The sequence below is a fragment of the Furipterus horrens genome, unplaced genomic scaffold (genome assembly GCF_987537825.1).
Source record: "Furipterus horrens unplaced genomic scaffold, mFurHor1.1.pri manual_scaffold_17, whole genome shotgun sequence".
NCBI classification, from domain to species: Eukaryota; Metazoa; Chordata; class Mammalia; order Chiroptera; family Furipteridae; genus Furipterus; species Furipterus horrens.
The window spans coordinates 77,644,697-77,661,215 of NW_028327187.1; the positions used below are offsets into that span (position 1 = coordinate 77,644,697).

A 16,519-nucleotide genomic window follows, 5' to 3' on the forward strand; every position below is an offset into this window, starting at 1 on the left:
GTTTATTTCAGTGCCAGTATTTTCTGCTTAATGGTTTGCTTTGTTGTTATCTGACTTTATTTACCTGTATGCCATGTGCAGTTTACATCTTCTTTAAACATCCATTCCCAGGTAAATTCCAATTATAATACTTGACATCCAGCTAAGAGGTTCCATCTTTTCTTACCTCTCTCCTAGTCAATATCTTCAGCAAACATTTACTGAACCCTTACTGTGAGCAAAAATTGTACTGGGTAATTGGGGGAAAATAGATTAAAAATCACTTATTCAATATATGTCTACTGAGCACAATCTAGTGAATAATATTAAAGTATGGCCTCATTTTGTTTGAGGTGTATTGTTTGTGACAATATTTTACACCACTTATATCCAGTGTAATTATAAAACCCAATTTTCTATCAAAGATAAGTAATTTTTGTGGTTACCTGCCATTTAAAAGCATCTGCTATTTATTTTTGTTTTCATCCCATTTACACAAATAATGAAAAAATGATGTTTAATCTGTAATAAGCTGATTTATTGTGCAGTGACTGTAATATATTATAATTACATTAAATTGTTAACTCTGTCTCCTCAAACACATTAGGAAACAATCCCCCAAAGTAATTCATTTTGCATTAGATATGAAGAACACTGGGTGCTATAATAGATTATTTTGAGGCAGACAGAGCTGTTATCCCAACTGCTTTAGTATGTTCTGTAATTGAGAAAATGTTCACTGTTACACTTTTTAGTTATTAACATGTACATTTTATAGGGGGCATGTTCTGTGTATAGTGAATAAATAACTTTTATAGTATCAAGAAAAGAGAAAAAAGAAAAATGAAGCCCAAGGTCAGTACAAAAAGGGAAATAATAAAAATCAGAGTGGAAATAAATGAAATAGAGAACAGAAAGACATAGAAAAAATTAATAAAACAAAAAGCAAGATCATTGAAAGATAAAATTGACAAGCCTTTAGCTAGACCCACTAAAGAAAAAAATAGAGAAGATTCAAATAAATAAAACCAATAATGAAAGAGAAGTTAATAAAGGACAACACAGAAATACAATGTGTTATACAAGAATACTATAAAAGCTATACACCACCAAATTGGGTAACCTAGAAGCAATGGAAAAATTCTTGCAAGCAAACAACCTTCCTAGACTGAATCATGAAGATTTGGAAAATGTAAATAGACCAATAACTAGTAAAGAAATTGAAACAGTAATAAAAAACCTCCCCCAAAACAAAAGCCCAGGATAAGATAACCTCACTGGTGAATTCTGCCAAACATGCAAAAAAGATTTAATACCTACCTTTCTCAACCTTGTCCAGAAAATTGAAGAGGGGAAAATACTCACTAACTCATTTTACGAGGCCAACATCACCCTAGTACCCAAACCACACAAGGGCATAACAACAACAACAACAACAAAGAAAAACATCACAAGCCAATATCTTTGATGAACATAGATGCAAAACTCCTAAACAAAATACTATCAAAACAAATAACACAACATAGTAATCTACCAAACATCACAATAAAATGGGATTCATTACAGTGATACAAGTGGTGTATTACATCTGTAAATTGATTTGATACACCACATGAACAAAATAAAAGAAAAATCATGAGACTTTCAGTCAAAATGGCAGAGTAATCCTGGTGATGGGGAAGATGAGGTACTTTCATGGAGATGCTACAAAGCCCAGGGAGACTGAAGGAGTCCCTGAGACCCAAGTTCAGTCAGCAACAGATCAGGGAAGAGACCATATGGAGCTCACTCAGACCCCTGTGGCCTGGCTCTAGTGATCCCCTACCACACCCACTGGGCTGGGGACCTCTTAGACCTTGTGGTACTCACAGAATAAGTGCTGAAAGCTGATGAAATTGTACAAGCTAATACCACCAACAAGCTGACAGTGATAGCTGAGTAAATCCAACAGTTGCAAGAATAAGCCAGGAAAGTATTAGAAGATGCTCACAGAGATGTTGACTTGCACCATGTAGCTTGTAATATAGTAAAAAAAAAATTCTGGCAACACTTACTACCTTTATAAATGAGAGAGTTGTCAGTAGTATTTTTCCATTATTTCTCCAAAGAAATGTGTGAGAAGTTGTCCACATGACTTCCTTGGTGTCTACAAGCTACAGCATAATATCCTGGATTCTGTATGAGGACATTGAGAAGCAACATGCTAAAATCAGCACAGTGGACAAGTTGTTAATACAGCCAGTGGCCCTGTCCCCAATCCCTGAACCCAACTTCCAGGGACTAACTTGCTGATAGTGGACTCTGACACAGTTCTTATGGCAAGGACATGTGACCTCCCTTTTGTCTTCATTCTCTGCCTTGATGGGAGATGGCATGACAATTGAGGATGTGTAGGTGAATCATGAACTTCTTGGAAGGAGACCCTGTGTGATTTTAATGCTGTCATTATTATTTTAGTTAGGATGGTACTGAATCACATAAGTCTTACTTTCTTTTAATCCTCTCTGGGTCATAGATAACCAACCAGTCAGTTTCAGCATACTGGCCAGTGTACTTTCCTTCTCCTTTGTCTCCATCTGTTCTCATAAATCAGAGCATTAGAGAAAGAAGTTTCTTTTTACAAAAAAGAAGGAATAGTCCTCCTGTTATAGTTTTTTGCCTTTTTGCAATTAGCCTTTATGATTGGGTTTAGCTTATTTAACAGTTGGTACAACTTCACATTTAAATTCATGTGGGAACAGGAATTTTGGGTAATGGAGGATAGTAAACAACTTGGCTTGGCTGCCCTAAAGACCATGTGATTCTAGTATTTATACACTATTGGTGAGGTTTAGCAGGCTCCTTCTGCTCTTTCTGCACAGCTAAATGACAGGAGAACATGAGACAGCAGCAATGGCCAGGTTTGGGGAGGATCATCCTCTATACTCACAGAATTTTAGACTTGGAAGAGATGTTGGAGGCTGCCACTAACCATTATATGAATCAACTCTATAACCTCACTGAGGAGGAGATTCAGAGTTCAGCCATCTGCAACAAAACAAATCCATTTAAATGCCAACTTCAAAATATTATGGAAGAGAGAATAGGGCAGTGGGTGAGAAACAAAAACAAACAAACAAGCAAACAAAAAACAGCCAACCTTTTGATTATGTTAACTTAGATTAAATCTCATTTTGACTTGAATTATTCAAGAACCTAACAGGCTTTTGGTTGAGTTACTCATCTAGTTCTGAACCTGACTGGACTGTTGTGGAACAACCTCACTTCCTATTTATTCAGTGTAATTAATTTAATTTATAGTATATTCAGCATGGCAGTATTTCTGTGAGTGCCATATAATCTATCACAACATGCTGTAAAAGAAGAGATGTGTACTTGAAACCATGTTGCCCAAATTCATTTCTGGGGATTCATGTCCCTTGTGGTATCCTTTTGGTAAAATACTACACCTCCCCCCAAAACAGATGGCAGAATAGGTAAATAATGTGCTCATCTCTGCTCATGACAACATAAAAATTATAGCTAAGTAATAGAAAAGCCAGCATTGAGAATCACCTTAAGACTAAATGAACAGAAGTCCTATAACTAAGATATAAAGAAGGCATGATGAGAACTGTTGGAGGGGTGGGAATATAAAATGGGCAGGTGCCACAGCCATGGAGTGGTGATTAAGAATCAGGAAGGATATATATTCTGTGGAGGTCCCTTCTGAGTGATCCCAGACCCACATCTGGCTCTCCAGCCCAGGGCACCAGTGTTGAGAAGTATAATTCCCATAACATCTGGCTACAAAAACCAACAAGGATTGCATCTGAGTGAGATGGAGAGCTTCTGGAGTCCCACACATTCCACTTGAGGGGCCCACACATGGATTCACTTGCTCTGGGCCCCAGAGCAGGACTGACAGCTAGAAAAGTGCCAGGGACATATGGGAAGGAAGCAAATTGACCAGCTTCAGGGTCAGGGCAGTAGAGGCAGGGGACCAAGGCAGCACTCTCCAAGGACAGTAGCATTGACAGACATCATTGTTCCCTGTTGAGCCATTCCCCACCCAACCAGCAGGTACAGGTGAAAGTCAAACCTGAACTCTTCATTTATCTGGTTAACATTGTTCTCCCCACTCTGGTGATTCCTTGAACCACCCATCTTTTTCACCTGGCCTGAGCTGCTTCCATGGGCTTTTCTTCAGCTCAGGCTGTGGACTTTCCTAAACTCTCTCAAAGGTCCACAAGCACCAAATAAGCAGTGTTGGCTTCAGCGTGCCCTGAACCCCTTGCTAAGTGGTTCTAATCCCTGCACAAGTGGTAACTAGTATCAATTTGCATTGTAACTACCATCAGGTAGTCCCATGCCTGTCATAAACTGTGGCCAGTGTTGGCTTGGAATGTAGCTTCAACTAAGTGGCCCCAAACCTGGCACAAGTGGTAGTTACCTTAGCTCACATTGTAGTACCCACCAAAATGTACCTAGCCTGGCACTAGTGGCAGCCACCTTTGGTTTTCAGCATCAACTCTTCAAAGGACCTCCAAACCCAACACAAATGTCAACCAATTGCATATAACTTTCTAGGTCCTACCAGGTGGCCTAAAGCTTGGAACAAACAGCAGCTGACCTTGATATGCACCAGAGCCCCTCCCAAGAAGGTCCAAAACCAACACTAGGCAGATGGTTTCAGATCACACCAAAGCACCACACAACCAGCTGTACAAATGACACACCAGAATGGAAGACTCAGCTGGCACCAGACCCCACTAAAGCTAATCCTGTCCAATGGAGTCAGCCCCTACACTTTAGCTTGTATGCTTTAGTCACAGGAAGCCCTCACAGTCAGTCAGCATGAAGTTCAATCTCAACTACTGATGTGCCAAAAGTATTCAAGACTCAACTGCAAGATAAGGCACACAAAATTACCCACAAGGGACACTCATATAGCATCCAGATCAGATGATATGAGAGACTGTGACACTGGAACCCACAGGACACCTAGTACACAAGGCCATTCTGCAAAGACTGAGAGATATAGTAGACCTACTTAATAGAGAGAAACAAACACAATAGGCCAAAATGAGACACAAAGAAACATGTCCCAATGAAAGGACAGGAAAAATTCCAGAAAAAGAACTAAACAAAAAGGAGACAAACCATCTCCTAGATAAAGAGTTCAAAACACTGGTTAAAAGGATACTCAATGAATTTAGGGGAAAATAGATGAACTCAGTGAGAACTTCAACGAAGAGATAGAAATCATAAAAAAGTTACAGCCAAAAATGAAGCATATACATTGTTAAAATTAATACATTTGAGGGAATCAACAGCATGATTAGATAGAACAGAGGATTGAATTAGCAATCTGTAAAACAAAAGAGCAGAAAACTTCCAATCAGAGCAGCAAAGTGAAAAAATAATTTTAAAAAATATGAATAGCTTAAAGGACTTCTGGGACAACATCAAGCTTACCAACATTTACATTATAGTGGTACCATAAGATTAGTGAGGGAGAAAGGGATTGAAGACTTATTTGCATTAAAAATGACTGAAAACTTCCCTAACCTGGTGAAGGAAATAGACATACAGCTTCAGGAAGTGTAGAGTCCCAAACAAGATGAAATTAAAGAGGCCCACATCAACTTCTGGCCAAGATGGAGGCATAGACTGAGACGCTCTGTCTCCCTCTACAACTAAAAAGGATTACAACTACTGTAAAACTAAAAATAATAAGAAGTTCCTGAAAATAAAGCTACATGGAAGTCCAACGTATGGTGCTCGTCTGGACGGATAGGAAGTGCGAGTCCGCGGCTGAGAAAGATCGAACTGTGCTGGAGGCGGCAGTTGCAGCAGCAAACAGCGGGACCCAGTAAGCAGACACCTGTATTTGTGAGGAGGAGAGAAGCACCTAGGAGCCAGCCCCGGTTGCAGACCAGATCCGTTGGCTCGCGATTCCAATGCCTGGGAAGGCAGACCCTATTGGGACATGGCCCTGTTCCTCAGCGGAGAGTAACAGCAGGAATCCATCTTAGACCTGCACCCCCATGCAAAGTGCCACAGTGTGGTGAGAAAGATCGCCAGGTTGTGACAAGCACACGGGGCTCCACTCTATATAGCGTAGGAGGTGTGACAGCGCCCTGTACAAGAAGGAAAGATAAACAAAACGGTCAGAATGGCAGAATTAATGATTGAAATACCAATCACTCAGCTAATGAAAAAACAAATAAAAACCTTGACCGATGAACAAATAGTGAATCTTTCCAAGGCTCAGTTCAGAGCTATAGTTATCAGACAGCTTACAGACCCAACAGCAGGGCTGAATCAAAACAGGGAAGGAATGAAGGTTAGTCCTGCTGAAATGAACAAAAATACATACAAGACAAGTGGTGAGGAAGAGAAAACCATGAATCAAATTAACAAATCGGAACATACGGAGGGAACAAACAATCAACCAGTGCATAAAAAGGAAACAAAAAGTGAGAAATATGATGAGAGGCTCAGAAACCTCTGGGACAGCTATAAGCGACCGAACATTCGAATTATCGGATTGCCAGAGGGTGAAGAAGAAGAACTAGAAATTGAAAATTATGTGAAAAAATAATGAAGCAGAACTTCCCTAACTTGGGAAAGGAAATGAACTTACAGGTCCAGGAAGCACAGAGAGTTCCAGGTAGGCTGGACCCAGGGAGGACCACACCAAGACACATGACACATTATCATCAAAATGTCAAAAATTAAAGATAAAGAGAGAATCTTAAAAGCGGCAAGAGAGAAGAGAAGTATTCTGTACAAAGGGGTCTCAATTAGACTATCAGCTGATTTCTCAAAGGAGACTTTACAGGCAAGAAGGGACTGGCAAGAAATATTCAAAGTAATGAAAAGCAAAAACGTACAGCCACGATTATTCTATTAAGTGAAGCTGTCATTCAGGATAGAAGGGCAGAGAAAGTGTTTCCAGGACAAAGTAAAACTGAAGGACTTTGTTAGATCCAAACCACTGTTATACGAGATTTTAAAGGGACTTGTTTAGAAGAAGGAGGATCAAAACTATGAACATTAAAATGAAAACCATATCACAACAACCAACAACAAAAGCTAGGGAATCGAAACAAAGGCAAACTAAGGCAGCGAGAGGGGAAAAAGAATTATAGATACAGGGAACATATTAGCGAGAGGTCAACAGGGAGGGGGAAGGGAAAGGGAGGGAGATGATGCAGGAATTAAGAGGCATAGTAGGAGGGAGTGGAATAGACAGGAAGATGTTGAGAAGAACTATATGCACAACCAATGGGCATGGACTAAGGTGGGGGGACAACTGGAGGGAGGGGGGAAGCAGAAGGGAAAGAAATTGGGACAACTGTAACAGCATAATCAATAATAAAAAAATAAAAATAAAAAAGAAACAAAAAATAAATAAATAAAAGCGAAAATAAGCAAAAACAAAAAAAGAGGCCCATATCAAGATGCAGCATAATTAAAATGCCGAAAAGTAAAGACAAAGACAGAATCTTAAAAGTAGCAAGAGAAAACATTTACTTATGTACAAGGAAGCTCTCATAAGACAATCAGCTTATTTTTCAACAGAAATTTTGCATGCCAGAGGGAATGTCATAAAGTATTCAAAGTAATGAAGAGCAAAAATATGCAATTTGGATCACTTTACCTAGCAAGAGTGTAATTTAGAACTGAAGGAGGAAAAATAGTTTCCCATATCAAAAAAGAAAAATAAAAATGCAAAAGAAGTTCATCACCACTAAGTCAGTATTATAAGAAATGTTAGAGACTTCTATAGATAAAAAAGAAAAGATCAAAAATATGAATAAGGAGATATAGAAAAGAAAAAATTATCACTGACAAAGGCAAACATTTAGTAAACACAGTGGATCAACCAACTATAAAGCTAATGCAAAAGTTAAAAGACAAAAGTAGAAAGATCACATGTAATTACAACAATTAAGAGATACACACAAAAGAAGTAAAACGTAATGACAATAACATTAATGTGGAGGGAGTGACAAAAATTGTAGTTATTTAAAATACGTTTGAATTTAAGCAACCATCAACTTAAAATAAACTGCTATAAATATAGTTTGGTATATAAAGCACATGGTAATCACAAACCAAAAATCTATAAGAGATATACAAGAAACAAAGTAAAAGGAATCCAAGACAATACAATAGAAAGTCATCAGCATACAAGAGAAAAAGAGAAAGAGAATAAGAACAGAATAGAGGGACATCCGGCCAAGATGGAGGCATAGACAGACATGCTGCATCTCCCTACACAACTAAGAAGGAATACAACTACTTCAAAACTGGAAACAACCAGAAGTTCCAGAAAATCAAACTACATGGAAGTCCAGCAAACAAAGATATAAAGAAGAAATACTCATCCAGACAGGTAGGAGGGCAAAGCTGTGGTGGAAAGGACTCAGTGTGGTGTTGGCAGCAGCGGCAACAGCAGCAGGTCAGCAGAAAGCACAGTTACATGTTTTAAAAGAGCAGGAGGGACACCTGGGGAGCGTTCCCGGCTCCTCACCAGACTGCGAAGCTCACTGTCCCAGTATCAGAGAAAATCAAACCTCATTGCTTTTGACTGTGCAAACCAGTGGGGGTTGGGATGAAGGCAGAAACTGTCGGTCTCTCAGCAGAGTCTGCTTTTTTAAAGGGCCCCCACGGACCTAGAACATCCGCAGACCCATCTACTCTGGAAACGATGACCAGGGCAGCAGTTAGAGGGACGTCAGTCCTGTGCAGAAGTGGGAGAGGTGCCTAAAAGAGGGGCGAGTGCTGGGAAAGTGGCATTTTTCCTTCTCAGACCCCTCCTCCGTATACAGTGCCACAACGTGGTGAAGTAGGTCACCCGTTACTGATGGATACCTAAGGCTCCACCCCTTACAATGGAGTAGGAGGGACAGCTCTGCCTGGGACACGGAAGCAAACAAACATAGGAGACATCTGGCCAAGATGGAGGCCTAGACTGACATGTTCTGTTTCCCTCCACAACTAAGAAGGAATACAACTACCACAAAACTAGAAATAACCAGAAGTTCCAGAAAATACATGGAAGCCCAACATATGAAGTTATAAAGAAGTGGTGCTCGTCTGAACAGGTAGGAGGGGTGAGGCCTGGGAGAAGAGTTCAAGCTGTGCTATCCACAGCAGCAGCAGGGATGGAGGCAGGACAGTGGTAAGCACAGACACCCATATTTAAGGGGATGCGAGAAGCGCCTGGGGAGCACCCCTGGCTGCAGACCAGACCCTTCAGCTTGTGATTCCAAAGCTGGGGAAGGCAAACCTCCATTGCCTTGGACTGTGAAGCTCAGAGGGGGTGGGGATGGAGAAGGAGGCTCCTGGTCTCTCAGCAAAGAGTGAACAACAGGAAACCATCTTGGACCCCCACCCCCGCAGAAAATGCCACAGCATGGTGAGACTGGTCGCCCAGCTGTGACAAGTGCATGGGGCTCTGCCCTCTATAGCATAGGAGGTGTGACAGCCCTGCCCAGGAAGCAAAGGTAAACACAAAATGGTCAAGATGGCACAGATCATGATAGAGATCCCAGTGTGGCAGCTGACCAGACAGCAATTTTCTAATCTAACAAAGCAGCAGATAGGAAATCTTTCTGAGGCACAGTTCAGAGCTTTGCTTATAAAAGCACTTATAGACCTAACAGCAGATCTTAAACAAGACAGGGAAGGAATGAAGGCTAGTCCTGCTGAAATGAACAAAAACACATACAAAACTAGTGGTGAGGGCAAGAAAACCAGGGATCAAATCAACAACTTGGAACATAGGGAAGGGACAGTCAACCAGTGCAGAAAGAGGAAACGAAAAGTGAGGAAAATGAGGACAGGCTCAGAAACTTATCGGACAACTATTAGCGGGCCAACATCCAAATCATAGGGCTGCCAGAAGGTGAAGAAGAACTAGAAATGGAAAAGTTATATGAAAAGATAATGAAGCAGAACATCCCTAACTTGGGGGAGGAAATAGACTTACAGATCCAGGAAGCACAGAGAGTTCCAAAACAACTGGACTCAGGGAGAACCACACCAAGACACATTATAATCAAAATGTCAAAAATTAAGGCTAAAGAGAGAATCTTAAAAGCAGCAAGAGAGAAGAAGAGAATTATATACAAAGGCACCCCAATAAGACTATCAGCTGACTTCTCCAAAGAAACTCTGCAGGCAAGAAGGGACTGGCAAGAAATATTCAAAGTAATGAAAAGCAAAAACCTACAACCACGAATACTCTATCCAGCAAAGCTGTCATTCAGAATAGAAGGGCAGAGAAAGTGCTTCCAGGACAAAGTAAAACTGAAGGAGTCCATCAGATCCAAACCACTGTTATATGAGATGTTAAAGGGACTTATTTAGGAGAAAGGATCAAAACTATGAACATTAAAATGAAAGCTGTATCACAGCAACCAACAACAGAAGCTAGGGAACTGAAACAAAGGCAAACTAAGTAGGCAATGAGAGTGTGAAAAGAATTATAGGTATGGGGAACATTACGGGGGTAGATCAGCAGGGAGGGGGAAGGGGGAAAGGGAGGGAGATGGTGCAGGAATTAGGAGGCATAGCAGGAGGAAGTGGAGTAGATAGGAAGATGTTAAGAGGAACTATATGCACAACCAATGGGCTTGGACTAAGGGAGGGTGGACAACTGGAGGGAGGGATGTCACTGGGTGGAGGGGAACAAAGGGAAAAGGAATTGGGACAACTGTAACAGCATAATCAATAAAGCATATTTAAAAAATATAAAATTAAAAAAATAAAAATAATTAAGAGTCCAAGACCAAAAAAAAAGAAAAAGTTGGAGTGCCTGATGTAGAGTATGAACCCTCCTTCTTCAGGGAAAAGTTCCAGTTTCGTGAGTTCTCTCCCACTTGTGCATCGCCACACCAGAGGTGGGGTGTATGGCAATACCACAGTTTAGACCCTCCTACCCAGCTCAATGTGGCTCTTTTCTTCTTTGTTGATATGAAGGTGTTCAGCTTTTTTTCTAATGAAGTCATTCCATATATACTTGTAGGTTTGGTGTGCTAATGAAAGTAGGTGAGTTCAGAATCTTCCTCTCGCCTCCTGGAGTTTGGTCTCTTCGTCCCCCCCACCCACATTTTTGTTTTATCATTATCAATTTTAGATTTCTGGTTAACATGAGACTTACATAGAATATCTCACAGATGAAATGGTCCATTTTTCTTCTGATACAAACTTATCTTTATTTTTCTATAAAGCTTCCACCATCTTATTCCCTCTTTCATATTTTTGATGTCATAAATTACCTTTGTATGCTGAACAAATTATACTAGCTATAGTTATTTTTAATGCTCTTTTACTTCACATTTGATGGTATAATTAGATGTTTAATACACTATTCTAAAATAGTTACACTTTTCTATTTATCGCTTTTATCAGAGTTTTGTGTGCTTTTATTTTACAAAATATTTCACTAATTAACACCTTTTTGTTTCAGTTTTAAAGACTTCCTTGAATATATCTTGCAAGTTCGATCTAATGATAGTGAACCATCACAGCTTCTGTTTGTCTGAGAAAGCCTTTATTTCTCCTTCATATATGAAGGATAACTTTGCTGGATAGAGTATTCTTGGCTAGCAATTTTTATCTCTCAACACATTAAATACATCACTTCACTCTTTTGTGGTCTATAGAGTTTCTGATGAGAAATCTGTTTATAACCTAATGGGGGTCCCTTTGTAGGTTAATTTTTCCCTGGCTGCCTCTAATATTCTTAGTTTATTATTGATTTTTCAGTTTCTTTCTAATGTGTCTCGGAGAAGTTTTTATTGCATTGGGATAATAAAATATTCTGAGTTTTGTGGACTTATTTGTCCAGTTTTTAATGCAGATTTTGAGAGTTTTTAGTTATTATTTCTTTAAGTAAACTCTCTTTATCTTATACCTCTCTTCTCCTGGTATAGGCATTATTCTCATGTTGTTGTTTTTCATTTTATTTATTTACTTTAAGAGAGGGGGAAGGGAGTGAGAAAAAAAGGGAGAGAAACATGCAAGAGATACATTGATCAGTTGCCTCTCACATGTCCCCAGCTGGGGACCATGCACCCTGACTGGGAATTAAACCACTGGCCTTTCAATTCAAAGGCCAGTGCTTAATCCACTAAGCCATGTCAGCCAGGTCTCATGTTGTTTTTTAAAATGGAATCTGACAACTCTTTCAGGGTTTCTTCACTTTTGTCAAATCCTTCTTCTCTCTCTTCTTCCACATGAAGCACTTCCAAATTCTTACTTTTCAGTCTGCTTTGTCTATCTTGCATCTGATCTGCTCTATTTCCAATGCCGTCTAATGCATTCTTTATCTTATTTATTGATTTTTTCAGGCCAGAACTTTTTGGTTCTTTTTTATAACTTCAATTACTTTCATAAAGTACTTCTTCTGTTCATTAATTTTATTCCTGAGTTCATTTAATTGCTTTTCTGAACTTTCAGCTCGCTGAATTTTTTTCAGAATAGCCATGATATTTTGAGTTCTTTAACAATTAGTTAGCAATATTTTGTGTTTTCATGCTTGGTTGCTCAAGAATTGTCATTATTTGATGATACTATATTACAATAATTTTTCATAGTGTCTCATGAGATGTACTTCTGTTGTTGCATTTGATGTAATGAACACCTCTCACTTTTTTGTAGTTTAAAACAATTGTATTCCTCTATGCATATTCCGTATTGTAAGGTTGTTTTAGAAGAGATGACCTTGTGTTTTTTGATATGTTATTGCAATTGCCACATATAAAACAAATATTGGGCTTTGGCTGGTGTGGCTCAGTAGATTGAGTGCCAGTCTACAAATCAAAGGATCACCAGTTCAATTCCTGGTCAGGACATGTGCTTGGGTTGCAGGCCAGGTCCTTGGCTGGGGATGCAAGAGAGGCAACCACACATTGATGTTTCTTCCCTTCTCTTTCTCCCTCCCATCCCCTCTCTCTAAAAATAAATAAATAACATATTTAAAAAATACTGTATAATATTGTGCTTTTTCTTATTTATTTTTAAAACTCATTTTTTACATTGGAGTTGACATACAATATTATTTAAGAAAGTGTTTGTTTACATTTCTTCTAACAGTTCTACAAGTTGGCCATTGGAAACCTTTACTTTGTTTTTCAGAAGGTGGCACTATAGCACAAGGTTTTTATTTCTACCAGAGGAGCATGGCTGTTAAATTTGGTAGCCTGTGCTATAAAACAACTACTATTTTTTTAAGCTAGTAGCATAGTGGGGGGAAATGTGGGTATAACACCTGTGGCTGTGAGTGTGCTCAATGCATGGTAGGGTAATCCTCAAGTGGGGGTGTCCCAGAGGTCTGTAGGCAGACCTTTTGCTAAAATCCTGGGCATACAGCAGGACTCAAGTTTCATTAGTTCTCTTTGTCTCCCTTTCCTTTTCTTTCCCTCACCCCATTCCTGAAGGTCCCTCATCAAAGAGAGCAATGGGTCCCTCAAGCCAAAGCCCAAACATCAGGGCAGATTTCCTATGAACATTTTCATTTTCTACCTCATCTGTTAGAAATGTCACTACTACCACCACCGCTGCTGCTACCACTATGACTCCCTTAGTTTTATAGTCTTCTTTGAGATTTAATCAATCCACTTTCAGATGCACAGATGAATGGATATTTCTGGTGTCCTGTTCAGAGGCTTTTTTGTTTGGTTATGGATGTCTGATTAGTTCTAAATCAAATGGGATATGAAAAGGAAAATACTCATGCCACCATAATGCCAATATTACTATTATTACATTTTTTAGGAACCTCTATATTTTTTTCCATAGTGGCTGACTAATTTACATTCCCACCAACAGTGCACAAGAGTCACTTTTTCTCCACATTATTGCCAATGCTTGTTATTTTTTGTCTTTTTAATAATTGACATTCTAAAATGTGAAAGGTAATATCTTGTTGGGTTTTTTATTTGCATTTCTCTGATAATTAGTGATATTGAGCACCTTTCCCATAAACCTATTGTGTAGCTGCATGTCTTCCTTGGGAAAATCTCTATTACATCCTCTGCCTGTTTTTAACAGAATTTTTTTTGGGGGGGGTTTGCTATTTAGTTCTATGAATTTTTATATATTAACCCCTTATCTCCCTGGCTGGTTTGGCTCAGTGGATTGAGCGTCGGCCTGCGAGCTAAGTGTCGCTGGTTCGATCTTCCAGTCAGGGCACATCAGAGAAGGAAAACTCTGACTCCAAAAAACCTCCGCTGCCTTGCGGCATACCTCTTCAGGGGAAAGGCTAAGGGAGTAAACCCCGACAGAAAATCCGGAGCCGGAGTCCCTAAGGCGGTTTGACGTTGTAGTCAACACCGGCAACTCCTGCGGCGCACCTGAAGCCAAGCTGTATTGACTCCGTCTTTCCCTTGGACCCTTCAGCTGCGAAGAGAGGGGGTGTCTGCTGCATGGGCAACAGCAGACCCTCCATATCACCCTGCCCAGGCTCTGTAGCTTCAGCTTCACTGGAGAGGACACTCCAGCGTCATCGCAAGATGTCGATTCAACACGGGAGGAGACAGATACCGTGTCACTCCCGAGTCGGACTGCACAGCCATTCTCGGCGGTGCAGATAGACTCTTAAGAAGCTACACCATTGTCTCTCGAGACGGACGGCTGCCGACGACGAACCCCTTATCAGACATATGATTTGCAAACATCTCATAGGTTGCCTTTTATTTTTTAATGGTTTTCTTTGTTGTGCAGAAGCTTTTTAGTTTCATGTAGTCCCACTTATTTAATTTACTTTTGTTGCCTTTGCTTTTGGTGTCAAATACAAAAAATCATCACCAAGACCAATGTCAAGAAGTTTACCACCAATGTTTACTCATAGGAATTCAATGGATTTTAATCTTACATTTAAGTCTGTAGTCCTCTTTGAGTAAATTTTTGTGTGGTGTAAGATAGTCATCCAGTTTTTCCCAAACCATTTATTGAAGAGACTTCTCTTTCCCCATTGTATATTCTTGACTCCTTTGTCGTAAGTTAATTGACCATATATGTGTGAGTTTATTTCTGGGCTCATTCCATTGATCTATGTGTCTATTTTATGCCAATACCATATTGTTTTGATTACTGTAGCTTTGTAATCAAGTTTGAGATCAGGGAGTGTGTGATAGCTTCAGTGTTGTCTCTCTTTTTGAAGATTGCTTTGGCTATTCAGGCTCTTCTGTGGTTCCATACCAACTTGAGAATATTTTTTTCTAGTTCTGTGAAAAATGCCATTGAAAATTGATAGGAACTGCAGTGATTCTATAGATTTCTTTTGGTAGTTTCTGTTAACATTTTAACAGTATTAATTTTGACATCCATGAACACAAAATAGCTTTCCATTTATGTGTGTCTTCTTCAATTTCTTTCATTATTGTCTTATTGTTTTCAGTGTACAGGTCTTTCACTTTCATGGTTAAATTTATTCCTAGGTATTTTATTCCTTTTGATGTAATTATAAATGTGATTTTTAGAAACTTCTTCTTTCTGAGATGTTGTTATTAGTGAATGAAAACACAAAAGAATTTTTATATACTTAATTTTGTATACTTGAACTTTGCTGAATTTGTTCATTGGTTCCAATACTATTTTTTTAAGTTTATTTATTTAGTTTTAGAGAGACGGGGAGGGAGGGAGAAAGAGAAGGAGAAAAACAAGGTGTGGTTGCCTCTTGCATGACCCTAAGTGAAGACCTGGCCCACAACCCAGGCAAATGCCCTGATTGGGAATTGAACCAGCATTCCTTTGGTTCACAGGCCGGTGCTCAATCCACTAAGCCACACAAGCCAGTGCCCAATAGTATTTTTTTCATGAAATCTTTAAGGTTTTCTATATATAATATCATATTATCTGCAAATAGTGACAGTGTTACTAAAATACTAAAAAAAGTCATCAAAATATAAAATAATTTTTACTTAGATTATTTCACCATTGCTATAAGTTATTACTCCATTCAAATAAATAAAAACTATAAAATTGTTACATTAAGAGTTTTGTTTAGGCAAGGAAGACAACAGAAAAATATCATCAGCAAATCACTGTTCAAGGTAAAGACCTTTGCACGTACATCTAAAAGACATGTGAATGTACATTTGCTTTATATTTTTAATTTACAGGAATGAGAATGCCATCAAGATTCTAAGCAATACTGGCTAGCTTCACTGGCAATCTTTTCAAAGTTCCTAAATAAAATAATTTTAAACCTAGAATTCTATAAACAGGTAAGTTATCCCCAGGCAAGGACGCAGTTTCTCAGGTATTGCCTGCAGGGAACAGTTTTGGGACAATGTGGCGAAATTAAAAAAACAAAAGAGAGAGAGAGAGGGAGAAAAATAAAATTAAGACTGCAGTGTTAGCTTTCTAGAAAAGGAAACACACTCTTTCTGAGGCCGCCAACAAATAAGAGGGAACCTCCTAATATAAAGTCAATATATCACTATTGTAAAAAGTCAGATGTTGGATAAAGGAATGCGAGCAAAAGTTGAGGTAGATGCAGGGAATGAAATCTAATGCTTAAGCTCTACCCAGGCAA

The 16,519-nt window shown here is 39.2% G+C and overlaps 1 protein-coding gene and 1 pseudogene across 1 annotated transcript in view; both read left to right on the plus strand.

The window, feature by feature from the left end:
* The first annotated feature begins 1,661 nt into the window (after positions 1-1,661).
* LOC149991330 (uncharacterized protein C1orf50 pseudogene) lies at positions 1,662-2,271 on the plus strand (annotated as a pseudogene).
* Positions 2,272-5,735: 3,464 nt separating this feature from the next.
* The window catches only part of LOC149991331 (acetyl-CoA acetyltransferase, cytosolic-like), an 80,593-nt gene continuing 69,809 nt past the window's right edge, over positions 5,736-16,519 (plus strand). Inside the window, exon 1 of the mRNA XM_090264095.1 lies at positions 5,736-5,833. Coding sequence (XP_090120221.1) covers positions 5,736-5,833 — 98 coding nt within the window. The remainder of the gene's footprint in view (positions 5,834-16,519) is intronic.